General features: G+C 39.2%; 1 protein-coding gene across 2 annotated transcripts; it reads left to right on the top strand.

The window, feature by feature from the left end:
• The first annotated feature begins 1,078 nt into the window (after positions 1 to 1,078).
• Positions 1,079 to 20,843, top strand: LOC122341666 (interferon-induced very large GTPase 1-like). 2 transcript variants are annotated; one of them, XM_043235180.1, is made up of 9 exons: positions 1,079 to 1,292; positions 2,549 to 2,639; positions 2,745 to 4,813; positions 5,366 to 5,477; positions 5,562 to 7,095; positions 7,177 to 8,107; positions 9,046 to 9,157; positions 14,474 to 14,547; positions 14,826 to 20,843. In XM_043235180.1, the coding sequence occupies exons 2-9, from the start codon at positions 2,636 to 2,638 to the stop codon at positions 19,566 to 19,568; spliced, it is 9,579 nt and encodes a 3,192-aa protein (XP_043091115.1). In that variant the 5' UTR covers positions 1,079 to 1,292; positions 2,549 to 2,635; the 3' UTR covers positions 19,569 to 20,843. The 2 variants fall into 2 exon arrangements, with proteins under 2 accessions (XP_043091115.1, XP_043091114.1); XM_043235179.1 differs by having other exon boundaries at positions 5,562 to 8,107.
• The last annotated feature ends 85 nt before the right edge of the window (positions 20,844 to 20,928 follow it).

The following is a 20,928-nucleotide window of genomic DNA, read 5'->3' as shown; positions in this document are numbered from 1 at the left end:
ATTTTGTATGCTGTTTTTGTTTATAACATCCTTTTGGTAATTTCTTTTTTGTATTAAATGTTCTCTTCGCTTTCATAGTACATTATCGGTGTTTGCACACATTTCCTTTTCCTGTACTGCTGGAACACTGAGGCAATGAGACACTTCCTAAGTCACGTCCTGGTTGGTCGGTTTCGTTTCATGCCTATGGAAGGAGGCCGGGCAGGGCGGCATGATTTCTACTGTCTAAATCTCTCAACTCATTAAATGACGCAGCACACATGTATGTCTAAGTTTATACTTTATAGCGCTGCTAACCCTTACACAAGGAAAATATGAATGATGTATGTAACGCCAGGCCAACCCTCTAAGCACCAAAGTCACAAAATTGAGACAAAACGCCATACTTAATAAAACAGTCCTTAGTTTCTAATATGGTGTAATATCTTATTTGTATTCCCTATCACTAGATGGCAGACATATAGTACTTTGATTCCGGACCAAAATACCGTCATGTTCATATGAAAAGTTTTTGAGGAAACAGCAGAGCAAGTGATTTCTTATTAGGCCTATGGTAAAAGTATAGTAACCGTGTCTTTTTGATTGATTGATTACCATTTGTATAACCAGAGTTTTACTGCAAATACCATGATGGAACGGTGCAGCAAAGCTATTGTTAATTTGTGGTTACACGCTCAAAAATATACAATAAAGGTGCTTAAAAGGTTCCTCACAGTGATGCCATAGAAGAACCATTTCAGTCAAAGGTTCTTAAAAAGACTTCCTTTTTCTTACCTTTTTATAACCTAAATAACCTTCTTTAGACACAAAGACCCCTAAACCAACCCATCTCTACTCCCTCATCATTTAATCCACCCATCTCCATCTAAACCTACCAGTCTCCATATTAAAGATATTAAGTAAAAATCACGTTTTGAGTTTCAGTAAGACCATTAATAAATCACTGTTTAATGCAGTAATGCAATTTTATGGAATTATTTTCTTAATTCTTTTATCATCTAAAAAATGTTTGCTGTTTAATAACCGTGGGAATGAATGACCAGATCCCACGAAAGCCTGTAAGACTGATCCAGTAGTTGTAAGGTTAGTTTGACGCCTCACTCCTCCCCTGACCGCATCCGCTGCAGCCCGCGAATACTTTTAAAACCAGGCGTTTTCACAAACTCCGACTGCACTGTTTGGGTTCCGGGACACTTTTGCAGGCTGTCTCCTTTCGTTTTGATTTTAACATCGTATTTAAGCTGTGCCCGCAACATGAACGTCGCTCGGATTGCAGGATTCATCTCGTAAAGGTATGGCGTCCGGTTTTCTCTGTATGTTTTTCACTTGCAGGCTACACCCAGCTGTGTTTATTTCACTGTTGCTGGGGTATCTCTAGTCTTCAGATATCATTAGTCAACATTATTAAAATGTGTGCGCAGTACAGTTGATGGTCTGGGAAAGGCACGGCTTGGACCGGATGCCATTTTTCCACCACTTCTGCCAAATCTCTCAAAACTCCCACACGACCGTTCAGCGTTAAAACAAGCTTGATCAATGTTATTTATCATAATTCATTTATTTTCATTTGTTTTTCATTTGCCACTTGTTCTCCTGCAATATATTAAAGACGAAACTACCGAGAGAGAGAAAGTTATTTTATAAAATCTTAAACGGGAAAGGAAAGACAAAACAGTAACAGCTGTAATAGCCACATATTTATAATAAAAATACATTTCAGCGATCTACTGTTATAAGTTAGTATACTTGATAAGCGTATGGAGCAATGGTTCTAAACGCTTACAAACGGTTGACTAATCAAAAGGTTTTTTAATAAGCTGGATATATATTTTTTAGCTTCCTGTTTTCCTCAACAGTTGAAATAAAGAAATGCATGGTAGTTTAAGGAAACATAACTTTTGTAACTTTTGTGACATTATCCTCATTCCTTTTATCGTCATTCTACTCTTTTTATTCAGCCATTATCAGCCTTTATACTGGCAATGAAACATTTACCAAGTCACATCGCTTCAAACCCAGCAAACATAAACCCAACAATTATCAAAAGTATTCTTATATAAATACATCTAAATGCAACCTTACTTGAAATACTATGACATTTGAATACTATAAAACTGATTATGACAAAGAACTTTACCTGCAGATGCATTAGAGCTAACATTTTTTTAATGTAAAAAATAGTCCTCATCAGACAGTGGACGGACCTTTATGATATGAATTCATAAGATAATAAAATAACATAAAATAAAATCGCTAAAAGCACCAAAAATTGGGACTTTCTGGCTGACAGCCAATAGGACTGAGATAAGCAGTGTGTCTAGGCCTTTCACTTCCTGTTGTTTTTAATTAAGGCTAATGTATTTATATGACCTTTTCCACTTCATTTCCATTTAAAAGCGAAGTCGTTTTATTCATAAAACAAAAAAACTGCCATGATATTTGTCACGAACCTAAATATAGTGTGCCTGCTTTTAGTAATATATTTTTCATTGCAGTTGTCATGATTGTAGTTGTTACAAGTTACATTTTATGTCATGACCTTTTGTAGAGTTCCCCAAACCACTGAAAGACTCAAGATACAGGCGTGATTGGAAGATCTGATTCGTCATATCCTCGTGATTTAAAATCAGACAACATGGGTAAGAAATGTCTTTCATCTGATTGGATAACATTATTATCCTATGTGTATGCTGAGAAAATTATAAGATGTGTGTTTTGACGATATGACGATTATTACAAAACAGAAGAAGGAGCAGGAGAACAAAGGACGGCTCTACAATACACACTGCAAGCAACCTGGAAACAAAAACTACTAACAGCAACAATTGCACTGACAGTAGCAGTAGTTGCATTTGTGGTAGCCATGGCAGGGACAACATTATCTGAAGCAGTAGTAGGAGCAGCAACAGGAGCTGCAGCTGGTGTTGGAATTTTACAATCATTATGGGAAGCAGAACTAAAAACGAAAGCAGTAGCAGTAGCAGTAACAGCAGTAACAGGAGGTCTAACAGGAGCAATAGTAGCAATATTGAGATCACTGGTAGGAGCGCAATCACTAACAGCGTCAGCAGTATCTGGAGCAATTGCAGGTGCTGCAATAATAGCAATATCAAAAGCACAAGTAAAATGGTTGATAAATAAAATACAGAAGGTAATAAATAAGTTACAGTGGGTTTTAGTGTTGGTTAAAAGAGTAAAAGCAGCAGTGAAATGGTGTAAAAAGGTGCTACCCACTGCAATACTGAGTGTAGGATCAGGATCTGCAGCAATAGCAGCAGCAGCATTACAAGCAGAAAAATCAGCATCAGAAACATTGCAAGCAGAATCAGCAGCATCAAAGGGAGCATCACAAGCAGAATCAGCAGCATCAGATGAAGCATCACAAGCAGAATCAGCAGCATCAGCAGAAACTTCAGAAACAGAATCAGCAGCAGAGCCAGCAGCATCACAAGCAGAATCAGCAGCACCAAAAGAAAATTCACACACTGAAGCGGCATCACAAGCAGAATCAGCAGAAAAAGGAGGAACATCACAAACAGAATCAACAGCATCTCAAGCGGAATCAGCAACATCAGATGGAGCATCACAAGCAGAATCAACAGCATCACAAGCAGAATCAGCAGCATCAGATGGAGCATCACATGCAAAATTAACAGCATCACAAGCAGATTCCCCATCATCACAAGCAGAATCAGCAACATCAGATGGAGCATCACAAGTAGAGTCAACAGCAACAGGAGGAACTTTACAAACAGAAACAGCATCACAAGCAGAATCAGGAAAAACTTCACAAGCAGAACTAGCATCACAAGCAGAATCAGCAGAAAAAGGAGGAATATCACAAGCAGAATCAACAGTATCAGATGGAGCATCACAAGCAGATTCAGGAGCATCTGGAGGAACATCGCCAGCAGAATCAACAGCATCACAAGCAGCATCAGATGGAGCATCACAAGTAGAATCAACATCAACAGAGGGAACTTTACAAACAGAAGCAGCACCACAAGCAGAAACAGCAGTGCCTGGAACAACATCGCAAGCAGAATCATCAGCATCAAAAAGAACATCACTGACAAAATCAGCAACCTCTCAAGCAAAATCAGCAGCATCACGTGGAGCATCACAGACAGTATCAGCATCAGCATCACAAGGAGCATCACTGACAACTTCAGCAGAATCAGGAAGAGCATCAGTGGGAGTATCAGGAACAAGAGGAGTAGCATCACTGGGAGTATCAGCAGCATCGGGAGGAGCATCACTAGGAGTATCAGGAACAACAGGAGTAGCATCACTGGGAGTATCAGCAGCATCTGGAGGAGCATCACTAGGAGTATCAGCAGCATCAGGAGGAGCGTCACTAGGAGTATCAGCAGCATCAGGAGAAGCATCACTAGGAGTATCAGCAGCATCAGGAGGAGCATCACTAGGAGTATCAGCAGCATCTGGAGGAGCATCACTAGGAGTATCAGGAGTAGCATCACTGGGAGTATCAGCAGCATCTGGAGGAGCATCACTAGGAGTATCAGCAGCATCAGGAGGAGCGTCACTAGGAGTATCAGCAGCCTCAGGAGGAGCATCACTAGGAGTATTAGGAACAACAAGAGGAGCATCACTAGGAGTATCAGCAGCATCAGGAGAAGCATCACTAGGAGTATCAGCAGCATCAGGAGGAGCATCACTAGGAGTATCAGCAGCATCAGCAGGGGCATCTTTATTAAGACAAAGATTACGGGAAGGATTAGGATTTATAGCAGGAGCAAAATCTGCAATTTTTGGATCACACAGGCAAAGACAAAGAAAACAAGGAGTACAAGTATGTGGATATTACTTTTAATTTCGTTTAAGTTTCCTGGTATCTGGTATAAAACAGTTCTGTTTCACACTGAACAAACTTAGCACTGCAATGAAGTGTTAACACTACAATGCGGTACTAACCCTGCTCTGGAGCAGGGTTTCATAACCCCAGATACAATGGGGTGCTAACACCAAATTACAAGTTTGTGTCTTTATGCGGGCTAAAAGCAGAAAGACAATAACCTCTGGGTCAAGCACAGTGTGAGAAGCCCAGAAAAGTACTGTTTTATACCCTACTCGGAAGTAGGAGCTAATCTAAACCGATTACCTGGAACTAAAGGTAGTTTCTTAGTTTCTGTGGTGTGAAAATGCCAAAAAGTGGTTTGGTTCACAATTAATTCAGGCACTATTAAACATTCCCACATTGCAAATGGCCCTTATGTGTTCAGGATTTTTATGTAATAACACAAATCAGCTAAAATATTGTTCATTTGTGCATATAATATAAATGCATATTGTGATTTTCAATATTTTCCCTGTGTTTCACTGATTCTTTTATATTCATGTGTAGCTTGCAACTCACACTATCATCCATGAATCTTCCCAAAGAGGCAAATCTCCAAAGACAGACAGATCATGGGACAAGAATATGATGAAAAAAGAGCAACCTCTTTTAATGGAAGGTAAATAATAATAATAATAATATTTACATACACTTACCAAAAGTATAAATGCAACACTTTTGTTTTTCAAAACTTTACAAACAGAATCAGCAGCATCACAAGTAGAATCAGAAGCATCAAAAGGAACATCACAAGCAGCATCAGGAGGAGCTTCACAAATAGAAGCAGCAGCATCACTAGCAAAACCAGTAGCTATGAGACAAACTTCACAAACAGAATCAGCATCAGAATCAGTATCATCACAGGCAGAATCATCAGCAGCGGGAAAAACTTCACAAGCAGCATCAGGAGGAACTTCACAAACAAAAGCAGCAGCATCACAAGCAGAATCAGCAGCAACAGGAGGAACATCACAAGCACAATCAGAAGCATCAGGAGGAATTTCACAAACAAAAGCAGCAGCGTCACAAGCAGAAATAGCAGCTGCAAGAAGAAATTCACAAACAGAATCTGTGGAAGAACAAGTAGCACCACAGCCAGAACCAACAGCAACAGGAGGATCACACAATGAATCAACAACATTAAAAGGAGCATCACAAGCAGAATCAGTAGCAACAAGAGGAACTTCACAAATAGAATCAACAGCAGAACCAGTAGCAACAGGAGGAACTTCACAAGCAAAATCAACAGCATCACAAGCAGAATCAGCAGCAGGAGGAACTTCACAAATAGAATCAACAGCAGAACCAGCAGCAGCAAAAACAGAAGCAGCAGAAGCAGCATCACAAGCAGAATCGGCACTAACAGGCGGAACATCACAAGTAGCATCAGCAGCAGAACCAACAGCTTTACAATCGGAATCAGAAGCATCAGGAGGAGCTTCAGAAACAGAATCAGCAGCATCGCAAGCAGAATCGGGAACATCAGAAGCAAAATCAACAGCATCAGAAGCAGGATCAGCAGCAACAGGAGGAACATCACAAGAAGGACCAGCAGCGGAAACAGCAGCATCACAAGCAGAATCAGTAGCAACAGGAGGAACATCACAAACAGAGTCATCAGAAGGAGCATCACAAGCAGAATCAGCAGCATCAGAGGTAGCCTTACAATCAGAAACAGCAGCACCCAGAGAAACTTCACAAACAGAATCAGCAGCAGAAGCAGCAGCATCACAATCAGAATTAAGAGCAATACAAGCAGAATCAACATCATCAGATGTAGCATCACAGGCAGAATTAGCAACATTAGAAGAAACTTCACAAACAGAGTCAGCAGCATCACAAGCAGAATTGGTAGAAACAGGAGTAGTATTACAGGCAGAATCAGTAGCAACAGGAGGAACTTCACAAACAGAATCAGTAGCAGAACTAGTAGCATCACAAGCAGAATTGGCAGAAGAAGCATTACAAGTAGAATCAGCAGCATCAAGAGGAACTTCACAAACACAATCAGTAGCAGAACCAGCAGCATTACAAACAGAAGCAGCAGCATCACATTCAGAATCAAGAGTAATACAAGCAGAATCAGCAGAAGGAGCATCACAAGCAGAATCAGGAGCATCAGATGAAGCATTACAGTCAGAATCAGCAACATCAGGAAGAACATCAGAAACAGAACCAGCAGAAGGAGCATCAGAATCAGCAGCATCAGAGGATGCATTACAGTCAGAATCAGCAACATCAGGAAGAACATCTGAATCAGCAGAAGGAGCATCAGAATCAGCAGCATCAGAGGATGCATTACAGTCAGAATCAGCAACATCAGGAGGAACATCAGAAACCGAATCAACAGCATCAAAGGAAGCATTACAGTCAGAATCAGCAACATCAGGAAGAACATCAGAAACAGAATCAGCAGAAGGAGCATCAGAATCAGCAGCATCAGAGGATGCATTACAGTCAGAATCAGCAACATCAGGAGGAACATCAGAAACCGAATCAACAGCATCAAAGGAAGCATTACAGTCAGAATCAGCAACATCAGGAAGAACATCAGAAACAGAATCAGCAGAAGGAGCATCAGAATCAGCAGCATCAGAGGATGCATTACAGTCAGAATCAGCAACATCAGGAGGAACATCAGAAACCGAATCAACAGCATCAGAGGAAGCATTACAGTCAGAATCAGCAACATCAGGAAGAACATTAGAAACAGAATCAGCAGAAGGAGCATCACAATCAGAATCAGCAGCATCAGAGGATGCATTACAGTCAGAATCAGCAACATCAGGAGGAACATCAGAAACCGAATCAACAGCATTACAAGTAGAATCAGTAGCATCAGAGGAACCGTTACAATCAGAATCAGCAGCATCAGGAACAACTTCACAAACCGAATCAGCAGAAGGAGCATCACAAGCAGAATCAGCAGCATCAGAGGATGCATTACAGTCAGAATCAATAGCATTACAAGCAAAATCAGCAACATCAGATGGGACATCACAGGCAGAATCAGCAGCATCAGAAGAAGCCTCACAAGCAGAATCAGCAGCAACAGGAGGAACATTGCACAAAGAATCAGCAGCATCACAAACAGAATTAGCAGCATCAGAGGGAGCATCACAAGAAGAATCAGGAGCAACTTTATTTAGCCACGAATTACTGGGAGGATTAGGACTTGTAGCAGGAGCAACATCTGTTATTTTTGGATCACATAGGCACAGACAATTACAAAAAGAAGCAATAGACATGGTAAGTACAGAAAGAAAACAAGAAGCAAAGTATGTTAATATTTCTTTGAATTTCTTTGAAGTGTTGATATTTCTTACTTTTTTACTCTTACCAGCTGCTGTTCACATGATACATGTTTTCCGTTACTGACACAAGCCTTACTGCTCAATTTCTGATAGCTGCAATTTCAGCTCAAATGTAAGAGACAGACTCAATAGAATGGTCTTTTAGAGTTTTATTTTTGCAAGAAAATCAGACAGTCATACAAGAAACGCACCGTTTGCTGCAGTGTGTGACAAAGATGACAAGGCAATCCTGCCTTTTTATACCCTGTCTCACCCGCCAAGGTTACCATTCTTAACAGCTGTACTTTTGGATACATGGATAGGAGATAGAAAAAAAGTAGCATGGATCCTCATACGCTCTTAGGTCAAGTGCAGACACCTATGGGTCCCCCAGCTATCCCTCTCCAGCAAACACTGTTCCATTTTACACTGAACAAACTTAGCTCTGCAATGCGGGGTTAGCACCACAAATGCAGTTATAGAGTTTTAAAACCCCAGGTAAAATATGATTACATTAAATTACAGGTGTGAAACATTTTTACCTGCACTTAAAAGTGTTGTTTATAATGATAATAACTTGAGGTCAAGCACATTGTGAGAAACCTGCCTAGACTGTTTTAAACCGTACTCTGAAGTAGGAGCTAATCCAAGTGGAGTACCTGAAACTAAAACCGTTCTCAGTTCCTGTGGAGCCAACGCGACAAAAAAGCGGTAGATCCACAATAGTTGTGGGTACTATTAAAATGTTTTTATGTGTTCAGGACCTGAATAATTTCATTGATTTAATAAATCACAAAGCAGCTAAAATATTGCTCATCTGCATATTGCATATTTTGATTCTCTGTCTTTTCACTATTCTTCCCTGATTTTTTATTTTTTTATTTTCACGTGTAGCTTGCAGCTCACACCATCATCCATGAATCTTCCCACAGAGACAAATCTCTACAAATAGACGGGTCATGGGACGAGAAGATGATAGAAAAAGAGCAACCTCTTTTAATGGAAGGTAAAAAAATATATATACATAGATAGATAAATAGATAGATATATACACTAGTTAGCATTTGAAGTGGAACAAAAAAGTTAATCAAAGTTGTCCTAATACAAGAAAGCATATATCAAAATTCTAGTGTAACATTTAAGTCTGCAATTAATCAATTAACAGAATTTCATTCCTCATCACTTTTGATGGTGCCTAGACATGATTGTTTGTCATAATGTATGAAGTGGCTTGTCATACATCTGAGAGTGCACATTAGTTATTTAGTATTTTTGTGATTTACCTGAAGTCACAATGGACTAGCAATACTCCTTAAAAATGATTGAATGCTGTGCAGAACAGTTCAGTTCAAAAAACAGCTCAGTTCGAAAATCTGAGCATGGTTTCCATAGTTTAACAAATGACACAAATAAGTTATGCACTGAAACAACCAATCAACAGTCAAAGTTACCACCTGTGGTATATATAACAGCCTCACAATCACCTTTGCATGCTTAAGATGAGGATTTGGATATTCTGAGAGTAACAGATGGTTATTTAGTATTTTTGTGATTTACGAAGTCACAATGGACTAGCAATACTGCAAAAATGATTGAATGCTGTGCAGAACTTCAGTTAAAAAACAGCTCAGTGAAAATCTGAGCATGGTTTCCATAGAACAAATGACACAAATAAGTTATGCACTGAAACAACCATTGCTCAAAGTTACCACCTGTGATATATATAACAATTCACAATGTTTGCATGCTTAAGATGAGGATTTGGATATTCTGGATATATATATATTTATATATATATACTGCTTAAAAAATAAAGGGAACAATTAAACAACACGATGTAACTCCAAGTCAGTCACACTTCTGTGAAAACAAACTGCCCACTTAGCATGCAACACTTATTGACAATCAATTTTACATGCTGTGGTGCATATGGAATAGACAACAGGTGGAAATTATAGGCAATTAGCAAGACACCCCCAATAAAGGAGTGGTTCTGCAGACCACTTCTGTGTGACCACCATTTGTCTCATGCATTGCAACAAATCTCCTTTGCATAGAGTTGATCGGGTTGTTGATTGTGGCCTGTAGAATGTTGGCCCACTCCTCTTCAGTGGCTGTGTGAAGTTTCTGGATATTGCAACATGGGACCGTACATTATCATGCTGTAACATAAGGTGGTGCCGGTGAATGAATGGCACAACGAAGGGCCTCAGGATCTCGTTGGATCTCATGGTATCTCTGCATTCAAAATGCCATCAATAAACTGCACCTGTGTTCGTTGACCATAAGATATACCTGCCCATACCACAACCCCACCGCCACCACGTGCCACTCAATCCACAATGTTGACATAAGTAAACCACTCAACTGTCTGCAATGTACAAGAATTCCAGGATTCATCCGTAAAGAGAACACGTCTCCAAAGTGTCAAACCCCACTGAATGTGAGCTTTCGCCCACTCAAGTTGGTTACAGCGACAAACTGTCAGGTCGAGACCCTGATGAGGATGACTAGAATGCAGATGAGCTTCCTTGTCTGAGACGGTTTCTAACAGTTTGTGCAGAAATTCTTTGATTATGCAAACTGATTGTTGCAGCAGCCGTCTGGGTGGTTGGTTGGTCTCAGATGATCTTGGAGGTGAAGAGGCTGGATGTGGAGATCCTGGGCTGGTGTGGTGACACGTGGTCTACGGTTGTGAGGCCAGTTAGATGTACTGTCAAATTCTCTGAAACACCTATGGAGATGGTTTATGGTAGAGAAATCAATTTATTAATTCATGCATTATTATCTCATGAATTATCAGGAACTAACATGAATTCAAAGTCTTTTATGTATTCTTTTATTGGTTTATTTTATTCATAACAATACCTTAATTAAATAATGTACAAAAGGTGAGTACATCAACATGATTTATAGCGCATGATCATGATTTTTTTCTTTGGTCACAAAAAAATTTCTTTGGTCTTTACTATCCATTGTGCTTATGGTACATGGATTCAAAACTGCAAAGATTTCAACAATGTAAGACTACTTGAATCATGAAATAAATATATACAAAAATCCACATTATCTCATGCATGCATACAGGCTAGAACATTTCAATAAATGTGAAAAATAATGTTTACATTAATTGTTATCTGAGTTATCAAGCATGTTCATGTCGTCTTATAGTAGCCTGCAGGTAAACAAACACCAAAACTAGTAGTTTGAGAACATTTTGCTATGTTCTGGTAATGTTTTCAGTGGCAAATTGTATTTTAGCTTCATAAACATTTTCCTAAAAGGTAGGTTAACATTCTCTAAAACCATTTAAATATTTTTTTATTTATAACATTATTAAAACATAATCCACTACATTCTAACTAATATATAAACAGGAAGCTTCCCATTTGACATTGGATGTGGACACAACTGTTCCTCGTATGTTGGTTGAAAGTAAAAACCTAGCCTTTGTTTGATGACACCCCAACATCATTAAATAACTTAACATTATTAACTCATACATTTATATTTCTTATTGAGATTAAGGTGTTGATGTCTGTTTGAAAGTAATAGTTTAGTCACCATTATGATGATAGTTAGGCAATTTTACTGCTTTTTGAAGTTTATCTCTAGTTGTGGTGCTATGTTTATTCTGGCAAAAACAGAGAGTGTGTGATTAAACAATGCTGTTTGTTTGCTGATAATTAAAATGTCACATAGTTGCCTGATTATTTATTGGCATTAGTTGCATTAGTGTATGAATCCCAACAATGGTGACACGCTTCATGCTGCAATGTATTCTGGGAGCATAATACAAAACTCAGGGCTCCCAGAATTCATTGTGGCATGAAGCATGTCATAATTGTTGAGATCTCTTTGTCTAAATATTATGGTTATGGTTAGAAATACAGATATACAGAACCTTGCTTATCTTATGTTATTGGAACAGATTGATAGAGTCTCTAATACAAAATTAATCACATAGATCATTTTATAATAAGATCTTTATTATCCACAAGTAACAAAACATCATCTAATCACATTTTCTCTTGTTGTTTTTGGCATAACAAAATAAGGTAACGCTTTAGATTAAAACCCGCAATATTTTGTACCTATAGAGTACCTCCACAGTACCTACTCGTAAGTATAATGGAACAATATGTAATGTTTGGGGAATAATGGGGTAATAACCTGCAGAATTATAAAGCATTTATCATACAAGTATTTTATAACTACGGGCACCTATTCTAAACTTACTGTCACAGATCTGCCAGGTTCTGCCACCACATAATCACAGCGATCTCCATCACCTGAGATCTATCTAGCCACACCTGCATCACATCAGCACATTGTTAAAGAGCACACACCACAGTTTGGTCAGTGTCCAGGCTTGTATGCATGAAGTGGACTCTCTCCCAGGCTCCTACAAACTATTGGTGAATGACTTACCTCACTTAACTCGCCATACCTCTTGTGTTTCTCCTTAAGTCCCAGTTGTCTCCAGTGTCTCTGTCAGCATCCTCTGTGGTTGTTGTGTGTGCTCCAAGGATGTCCCTCATCTCCCCCGTACTCCTGGTTCCTGGAAAAGATGAGAACTGTGCTCAGTATTGCTGCGATTCCAGATAAATACTTTCAAAGGACAATTCCTCTCACCCGATTCCTCTGCCATAGACTTTTCATGCTCATCTGTGCAAATAAACATTGTTATCTTTTTACCTACCTCTTGTGTGTGAGTCTACTTCCGTTACAGAAGCCTGGACCAATAACACTAGCACAGCATGAGCACTGACGATCCATTCCAGGAACTCGTCGAAAACCTTTGGCAAGTTCTTCCACAGCTTCTGTCACCCGTCTAGTTATGACTTACTCAACAGTCACCACCATTGAGGTTGATGCATCTACCACTGGGGTAGAAGCCACCATATCCCAGCAGCAGAGGAAGTCAGCTCAACTTCATCCATGTGCCATGTCCAAAAGCCAGTGACACTTACCAGCTGGAAAATTGTGTCCATTTCCAACCTAGGAGTAGATTTCATCACAGACTTGCCACCGTCTGAAAGTAATACTTGTATCCTGGTAATTGTGAACCGATTCTCTAAATTCTGCAGTTTATTACTTTTCAAAGGTTAACCCACTGCCTTGGAAATGGCAGAGCTGCTGTTTAACCAAGTTTTCCAGTTGTACAGGCTCCCTAAAGACATTGTGTTGGAACAAGGACCCCAGTTCATATCCAGGGTATTGTAACAAGGACACTGAGGAGGAGTTAGAATCCATGTGCGGTCGTTTATTATGGGCAGGAACAATACACAGATATGAGTTGGCAGACAGAGAGTCAAAACAAAAATGGCAGTCCGTTCTGTTGATGTTTAAGGGGCTGATCCAAAAGTTGCAAGTAAATAGTCAGGCAATGGGTCTATACCAAACAATCCATCCAAACAGGCAACCAAAACAGAGGGGAGATCCAAGGAATCGAAAAACAGGAAACCAGGCAAAAATCATAAACAGATACAAAAGGCAGAGATAACAGAAAAAATGCTCGGTAAAGAGCTGAAGGAGTTGAACACAATATTCAGGTGAAGGCTCCCTCAGCTGGTTGGGTTTAACAGAACCTGGTTGGGTGTTGTCCTGGAACTTCTGTGTGCTCCAGTGGCCTGGATGGAAGTGGAGAAGGAAGAAGGAAGTGTGCACTGTCCCACATCCTCTCGTTACATTGAATCAGTAGGTTAATATCAGCCAATTTCTTGATTCAACCTGGCTATTGGATTGAGGATGGTATCATGACATGAGACTAACATTGATGTCTAGTTGTTTGCAAAAGGCTCTACAGACTTGAGAGGTGAATTGTGTACCTCGATCCCTGATGATGTATTCAGGAAGGCCTTATTCTCTAAATACATTGTGGAAGAGGGCTTGAGCTGTTTCCATGGCAGTGGGGAGTCCTTTCAGCTGTATCAGGTGGCAGGATTTGGAGAAACAATCAGTGATCACGAGGATTGGAGCGAAGTTGCTGGAGGGAGGTAGGTCCATAACAGAGTCTATGGACAGGTGAGACCATGGCCGTTGTGGGATGGGTAGTGGTTTGTGGAGACCAGAGGGTAGTTCTTTGGGGGTTTTAGACTGGGCACAGACTTTACAAGATTTTACGTAAGTAATAATCTATCTAGCCATTGCAGGCCACCAGAATGAATTTTGCACCAGCTGGATAGGGAAATGCCAGGGTTCCCAGCGGTGAGGGATGTATGGCAAAATTATGTATGGCAATGATTCCACAGTCAGAAGCAGCCACTTCCACTATAAAAGGTAAATCAGTTTAAGATTAATGTTGTTTTCTCTCCTTTAGATACGACTGAAAATGCAGAGACGTGTGTACCAAGAAGAAGAATCTCTGGGCAAATGACTGAAGACTCAATAAAGGTATTCACAGAAAGTCTTGAAAAAAACTGCAGACTTTTAGACTCGTTTATATTTACTAGCTAATGGTAACATAAATAAAATTCATTGCATGCATGACCTGGGTATTTTGAAAGTGTGTAGAATTTTGCTTAACTTTGGATTTTCTTATTGTCAATATTAGATATAATTCCATTAGAATTTACAATGTTTTGCAGATTGTCTCCAAATTCCATTTAACTACAAAAATGCATTTAATTACTGTTAAAATAGTTTTTACTACTGTTTTGCCTGTATAACAGAGAGCAATCAAAGATATTGGAAACACAGAAATCAGACCAGATCAACCCCTGCAGCAAGAAAAGATTCAAAGAGAAGAAATTAGGCGTCTGTTTCACAGACTTCATCTTGAAAGCAAGTGTCACAATAAACTGAGAGCTGCAGATGTTCTTCAAATAACTGAACATTCATTACAGTGCCATGAGTCTTGTGCTGAAGGGGAGCTGAGTCTGAATTTTCTACAAAAACTACTCATGATGGACTACAGAGCAAGATACATTAATGTTGATAAGGCCAGTCAACAGGACCACACACAACAAAGAAATACAGACCTATCTGAAGACAGTGGTGATATATTCAAAGCAGTGTCCTTATCAAACAAAAGTCAGTCTGACCTCATTCACCCAATGGATGTTCAAATGGCCGTGTTTCATTGTGCTGATGGTTTCTTGAAGCAGCTGATGGTGACTAAACTATCTCAGTGTCAGTACGCTCTGCCTCTGCTTGTTCCTGATCCATTCACACAACAGATTGAGTTTCCTCTCTGGACATTCAGACAAGTCAACAAGAGCTGGAAGATGAGAAACAACAATGATGAAGTTATCAGTCAAACGCAGTCAATCTACAAGACACACACTCCAATGGTGTTTTTCTTCAGATTTGGCTCTGTGTCTTCATCCAAGTCTCAGCTGATGAACAGTCTGATCAATGAGAAACACAACACGTTCTTCCACAGGAACTGTTCAGGCAGCAGCAAAACCAGAGTCCTGATGGATGGATTGGTGGAGATCGCCTGGTACTGTCCTTCAGAATCACATGATGATAAATTCAATGACTGTTTAGCGTTCTGTAATCTACACGGTGATGCAGGAGACCATGAGAAACAGATGCAGATCCTCACTGAAATGAGCTCAGTCAATGTTGTTCTTCTACCACGACTGGAAAGGAATAATAAACATGCACCAAAGATACAAAACCTGTACATGGACAGAAAACCACTCATTTGTATTTTTACTGAAGATGAATGTACTGTAATTGAGATGAAGAAAGGAAAGTTCAAAATTGGTTCGAAAGACAGAAGTCAGTTGAATGTATCGGACGAAATCAGAAGGTGTATAAAGGATTGTCTCTCAGATACATCTTCCACTTTCAGACTTGAAGATGTGTCCAAACACTCAGACATCAGAGTAGATGAGGAAGAAGATGATGACTGCAGGAGAGGAAGAGAAGCAGCAGAGGAGATGATTAGTTTACTGGAAAAGAAAGATTTGACAGAAATCAAAGAATTATTTCTGCCTCATCAGGGCAAATTATGGCATCAGTGGAGTCAGAAGAACAAAGAATTACATAGACCTCAAGCAAAAGAGAAAGAAATAGACATCAGTAGAAAACAAAGTGAAATAATGAATATTCGACAACAGCAGAATGAATTTAAAATCAGTGAGTTTATGGAGATTTTTCTCAAAAAAATGCACTTGCATGCTAAAAATGAGATGATGTTTTTGCTTAAATGGCTCAGAATCCTTCTGGATGAATATATATCTGATGACCTTTCTGCTTTATATCATAAATATGATGAAACATGGTCAGCAAATGTAAAACTGAATAAGATCCATGATAAATCTGAACAACTCAAAGCTGAACAAACAGACCTTGAGAGAATATCTGTGGAGCTTCAAGCAGCAGCCTTTGGTTTGGAGCACATCATGAGGGAGATTGGTCAGATCTATGAATCATGTTCATCTGTGAAGGAGAACAAGAAAGACCTGCAGGTTCACTTCTCTTCTCTCCCGGGTTTTGCAGCAGAGATGATGATCTCTGGATCTCCACTGGAGCTGATGGATGGAGATGCTGCTCATGTTCCTGTGATCTGGGTCTCTGCTGTTCTAGATCAACTTGTCCAGAAACTGGGAGACCAGAGAGTCTTTGTGCTGTCAGTTTTAGGGATCCAGAGCTCTGGGAAATCCACCATGTTGAATGCCATGTTTGGACTCCAGCTTGCTGTCAGTGCTGGCAGATGCACCAGAGGAGCTTTCATGCACCTGGTCAGAGTCTCAGACGAAATGAAAACACAGATGAATGTTGACTATATTCTGGTTGTTGAAACAAAGGGTCTTGGAGCTCTGGAACTGACTGGAAAAAAAACTAAAGACCATGACAATGATTTGGCCACATTTGTTGTTGGTCTTGGAAATTTGACCTTGATCAACATTTTTGGAGAAAACCCATCTGAGATGCAGGACATTCTTCAGATTGTTGTTCAGGCCTTTATGAGGATGAAGAAGGTCAGACTGAATCCCAGTTGTGTGTTTGTGCATCAGAACATTTCAGACGTCATAGCTCAACAGAAAAACGTGGAGACAAGGAGACGACTGCAACAGACACTGGATGAAATTACAAAACTCGCGGCTAAAGAGGAAGTCTATGATGCTGAATGTTTCAGTGATGTCATTAGATTTGATGTGCAGAAAGACGTGAAGTATTTTGTTCAGTTTTGGGAGGGAAGCCCACCGATGGCACCACCAAACCCACAGTATTGCAAGAATATTCAAGAGCTTAAGAAATCTATTCTTTCTCATGTTTCAGAATTACATAGAACGAGGCTGATTGACCTTAAAGTATGTATTAAAGATCTCTCTGAGGCTTTACTGAATGAACAATTTGTCTGTAAATTCAGAACTGCTCAGGAGTTTTCAGCCTACAGGAAATTTGAGACTGAATACAACAAGTGGTCCTGGAGTCTTCGCAGAGCTATGCTGGAAACTGAGAACAAACTACACAACAAAATAGACAATGAAGCAATTCATGAGGTCGAGGAAACTGATCTTCAAAGAGAAATAAAGGAGACAAGTGAAGAAGTGAATAAATCAATGTCAGTTTTTTTTTATAAAAACAAGGATGAGGAAATACAAATTCATTGGAAAACATCATTTGAAATCAAAATCAAAGAGCTTCAAGAAAACATTATCAGAAAAGCAAAGGCTAAAATAAATGAGATTCTTTTGCAGCAAGACCTGAAGAAAAAAATTGACGCTCAGAGGACACTCAATGAAAACACACTCTATAAAAAGAGTGAAGAACTTGCCTTAAAAATCAAAACCAAAAGAAATGATGAAGAAAGACTGAAGAAAATGTTTGATTTGACTTGGAAACAGAGTGTGAAAAAGATAATCAAAGACACACCTGCAATCAAAGACATTGACATAATGACAGACGTGAGAGAGATCCTCAGTGGCATCTATGGAGCTTCAGCAGATCACTGGAAGAGGAGAAGGGATGTTTTCTTTGTGATGAGTTATGATGATTATGTGAAGATTAAGAAATCTAGAGGATTTTTCACAAAAGCAAAAGAATTTGATTACGCTCTATTGAAAGAGCATGAAATCCAAACAAGAGCAATAGTGTTAGATGTTGCTCAGCAGACAGACAACATGATTCAGTCATTTAACATTTCAATAATGGGCTACAACATCAGATACATTCAGCAGCTCACAGATTATATCAAGAAAAAAATAAAACATGAGGAAGAATGTATAAAATGTGTGTTCAAGAAACAATTCTTCATTGATTTGGTTTATTCTATCTGTAAGAGAGCGAATGAGATGATGACAAACCAACAAAGGATGTTTAAAGAAGCCAATGATCCTGTCATATATACTGAAAAGAAGAGAGAAGAGTACTATAGTATTTTCCAGAAATTCTGTCAGGGAGCAACATTAACTGCCATTTTTGGAGAGATCATCTGTCAGAAATTGAAAGAGCCCATGGAGCAGAGCATCTACAAGAAGACTGCCAGAGATCTGGTAGATGAAATAAGATCAAACTGTCCATCACTGAATGGAAACAGATCAAATCTGGAGAAACACATTCTAAAGACACTGGCAGAAGAGGAGGATTTTGACAAATACATGAACTACATTCATAATCCCAGAGATCACTTCAAGAGTTTCATCAGAGATGAAGTCAGTTGCTACATCAATGACAAGTTCAGTGTCAGTGTTTTACCCAAGATGAAGGAGAACACTGAACTCCTGCATCAGAAGATCATGAAAGCAGCTCATGAAGCTACTGAACATGTTCAAGTCAACAGTGGAGATGTTGGTTTGTGGTTGAAGAGTTTCACACAGCAGCTCTCAGACGAGTTGATCTTCTCTGAAAAAGACCTCAGTGGAGTCAAACATGATGATGTTGATGATTTAAAACTCCTGGATGATGTGATGACAAAAGAACTTACTACTGTAATGTCTGAGATCAGCAGTAGATTCAACACAGAGACATTTCCAGGAAATCTGGATTATAAATTCAGACCAGATGAGCATCTGATTAATCACTTCTGTCAGTGCTGTTGGAATCAGTGTCCGTTCTGTAAAGCCATCTGCACCAACACCATAGAAAAACATGATGGAGATCACAGGGTTCCTTTTCACAGAATAACTGGAATTGCAGGGTTGTTTTACAGAGGAACAAGAGACTTAGCTGTTAAAATCTGCACATCAGCAGTAGCAAACAGAAATCAGTATTTTTATCCCAACACCTCAGATGATTGTCTTCCCTGCACAGAGTACAGAAAAGCAGGAGGAGTTTTGGCAGACTGGAGCATCACCCCTGATTTCTCTGATCTGCCGTACTGGAAGTGGTTTGTGTGTAGATTCCAGGGAGATCTGGAAAAATACTACAACAAAACTTTTGTGAGTAATGAGATCCCAGACAACTGGAGAAAATACTCGAAACAGGAAGCTATTGAGAGTTCGGATCAATATATCTAATGGAGCAGATAGAAAATAAGACGCCACTGGATTGACTGGGCAACGGTGGTGTTCTGATGCTCCTTTACGATACTCTGTGGAATATTTTTGTCAACAACTTAATGAAGTATTTGCATATCCTGCTGAGGGGAAGATATCTCAACCCAAATCTTGCAGATTACCCAGGGGAATCTATCAGCCGCTGAATACGCCAGTGAATTCAGGTCCAATCAGACAAACAAAGCAGAAGAGCAGGTACTGGAATCGGTCAACGAGGAAATAGGCAAAGACTATTCACGTGGCAGGCAAACAAAGACAATGAGCAGACCGCTTGGTAAGGCGGTTGAACTGACAGTACTTCACAATGAGTCTCTGGAGGGCCTCTGGTTATAAAGCCCTTAAACAGGAAATGATGGGAGAAGAAGCAGAGGGTGTGAGCCCAGCTAGTACTTGGGAAAGGGTGCCCTTTGCTGGCTAGGCATTTGTTATCATTTATAATATTTTTGAATAATTTATTTAAAGAAACATTCATTACGTAATACATCAGTATGTCTAATTATGTATTTACAGGAGATAATAGCAAGATGCAAATATTGCATGTCAAGTAAAGTTGATTTTATTCATATAGTGCTCTTAAAATGGTGGTTGCTATCCCAGCTAACAAAAATATGTAATTGTTAGGTATCTGCAACTTAAGTCTGAAACACACTGCAAGATTTTTGGCTCTTGCAGACAAATTATTGGCATTGTGAAATAATTACGACGATTTCTGATTGGCCACAATTGGTTCATGATGCCTATCTTTTGTCTCTGAAAGCTGAAAATTGTGCAGTGTATCTCAAGCTTTAATCTCTTGACCAAAGTTTCGGCATAACGACGTAACTGGGAGATTATTATCTGTGTGGTTATCAGGTAGTAATGTTTTGTAATTTATAATAAAAATATATTTTCTGTAGGTGAATATGCAGGTGTTTAATTCTAATAAATCCCAAACTGATTTAAAGGCTGTTTTAACGGCTGTGAATGATGAATACAAACTCAAAATGAATTCAGTTAATTAAATGTGAAGAGTAAACCACCCAAATTATGATGTTGCCATTATTGCATGTGTTGGGCTATTGTTTTTTATTGTAAACAGTCACAACAGTTTTATTTATGTTACTTTATTTACACACATTATTTTACTCTCTTCTTCGCATAAAGACATGGATTCAGAAGGACTTGGAATACAACACCACTTGTAATGCTTTTATACTGCTTATGGTCAGTTGCAATAAATTCCTGTGACTGCACTTATATTTGCCTGTGTGTGTTTTATATTGTTTTGTATAGATGGTAAACCTGGCATTTAGATTCCAAGAGATGGCAAAGATTAAATTAT

Source organism: Puntigrus tetrazona, chromosome 3, assembly GCF_018831695.1.
Source record: "Puntigrus tetrazona isolate hp1 chromosome 3, ASM1883169v1, whole genome shotgun sequence".
In the NCBI taxonomy this organism is placed as follows: domain Eukaryota; kingdom Metazoa; phylum Chordata; class Actinopteri; order Cypriniformes; family Cyprinidae; genus Puntigrus; species Puntigrus tetrazona.
Note: the sequence above shows the minus strand (reverse complement) of the source record. Positions and strands in the feature narration are given on the sequence as shown.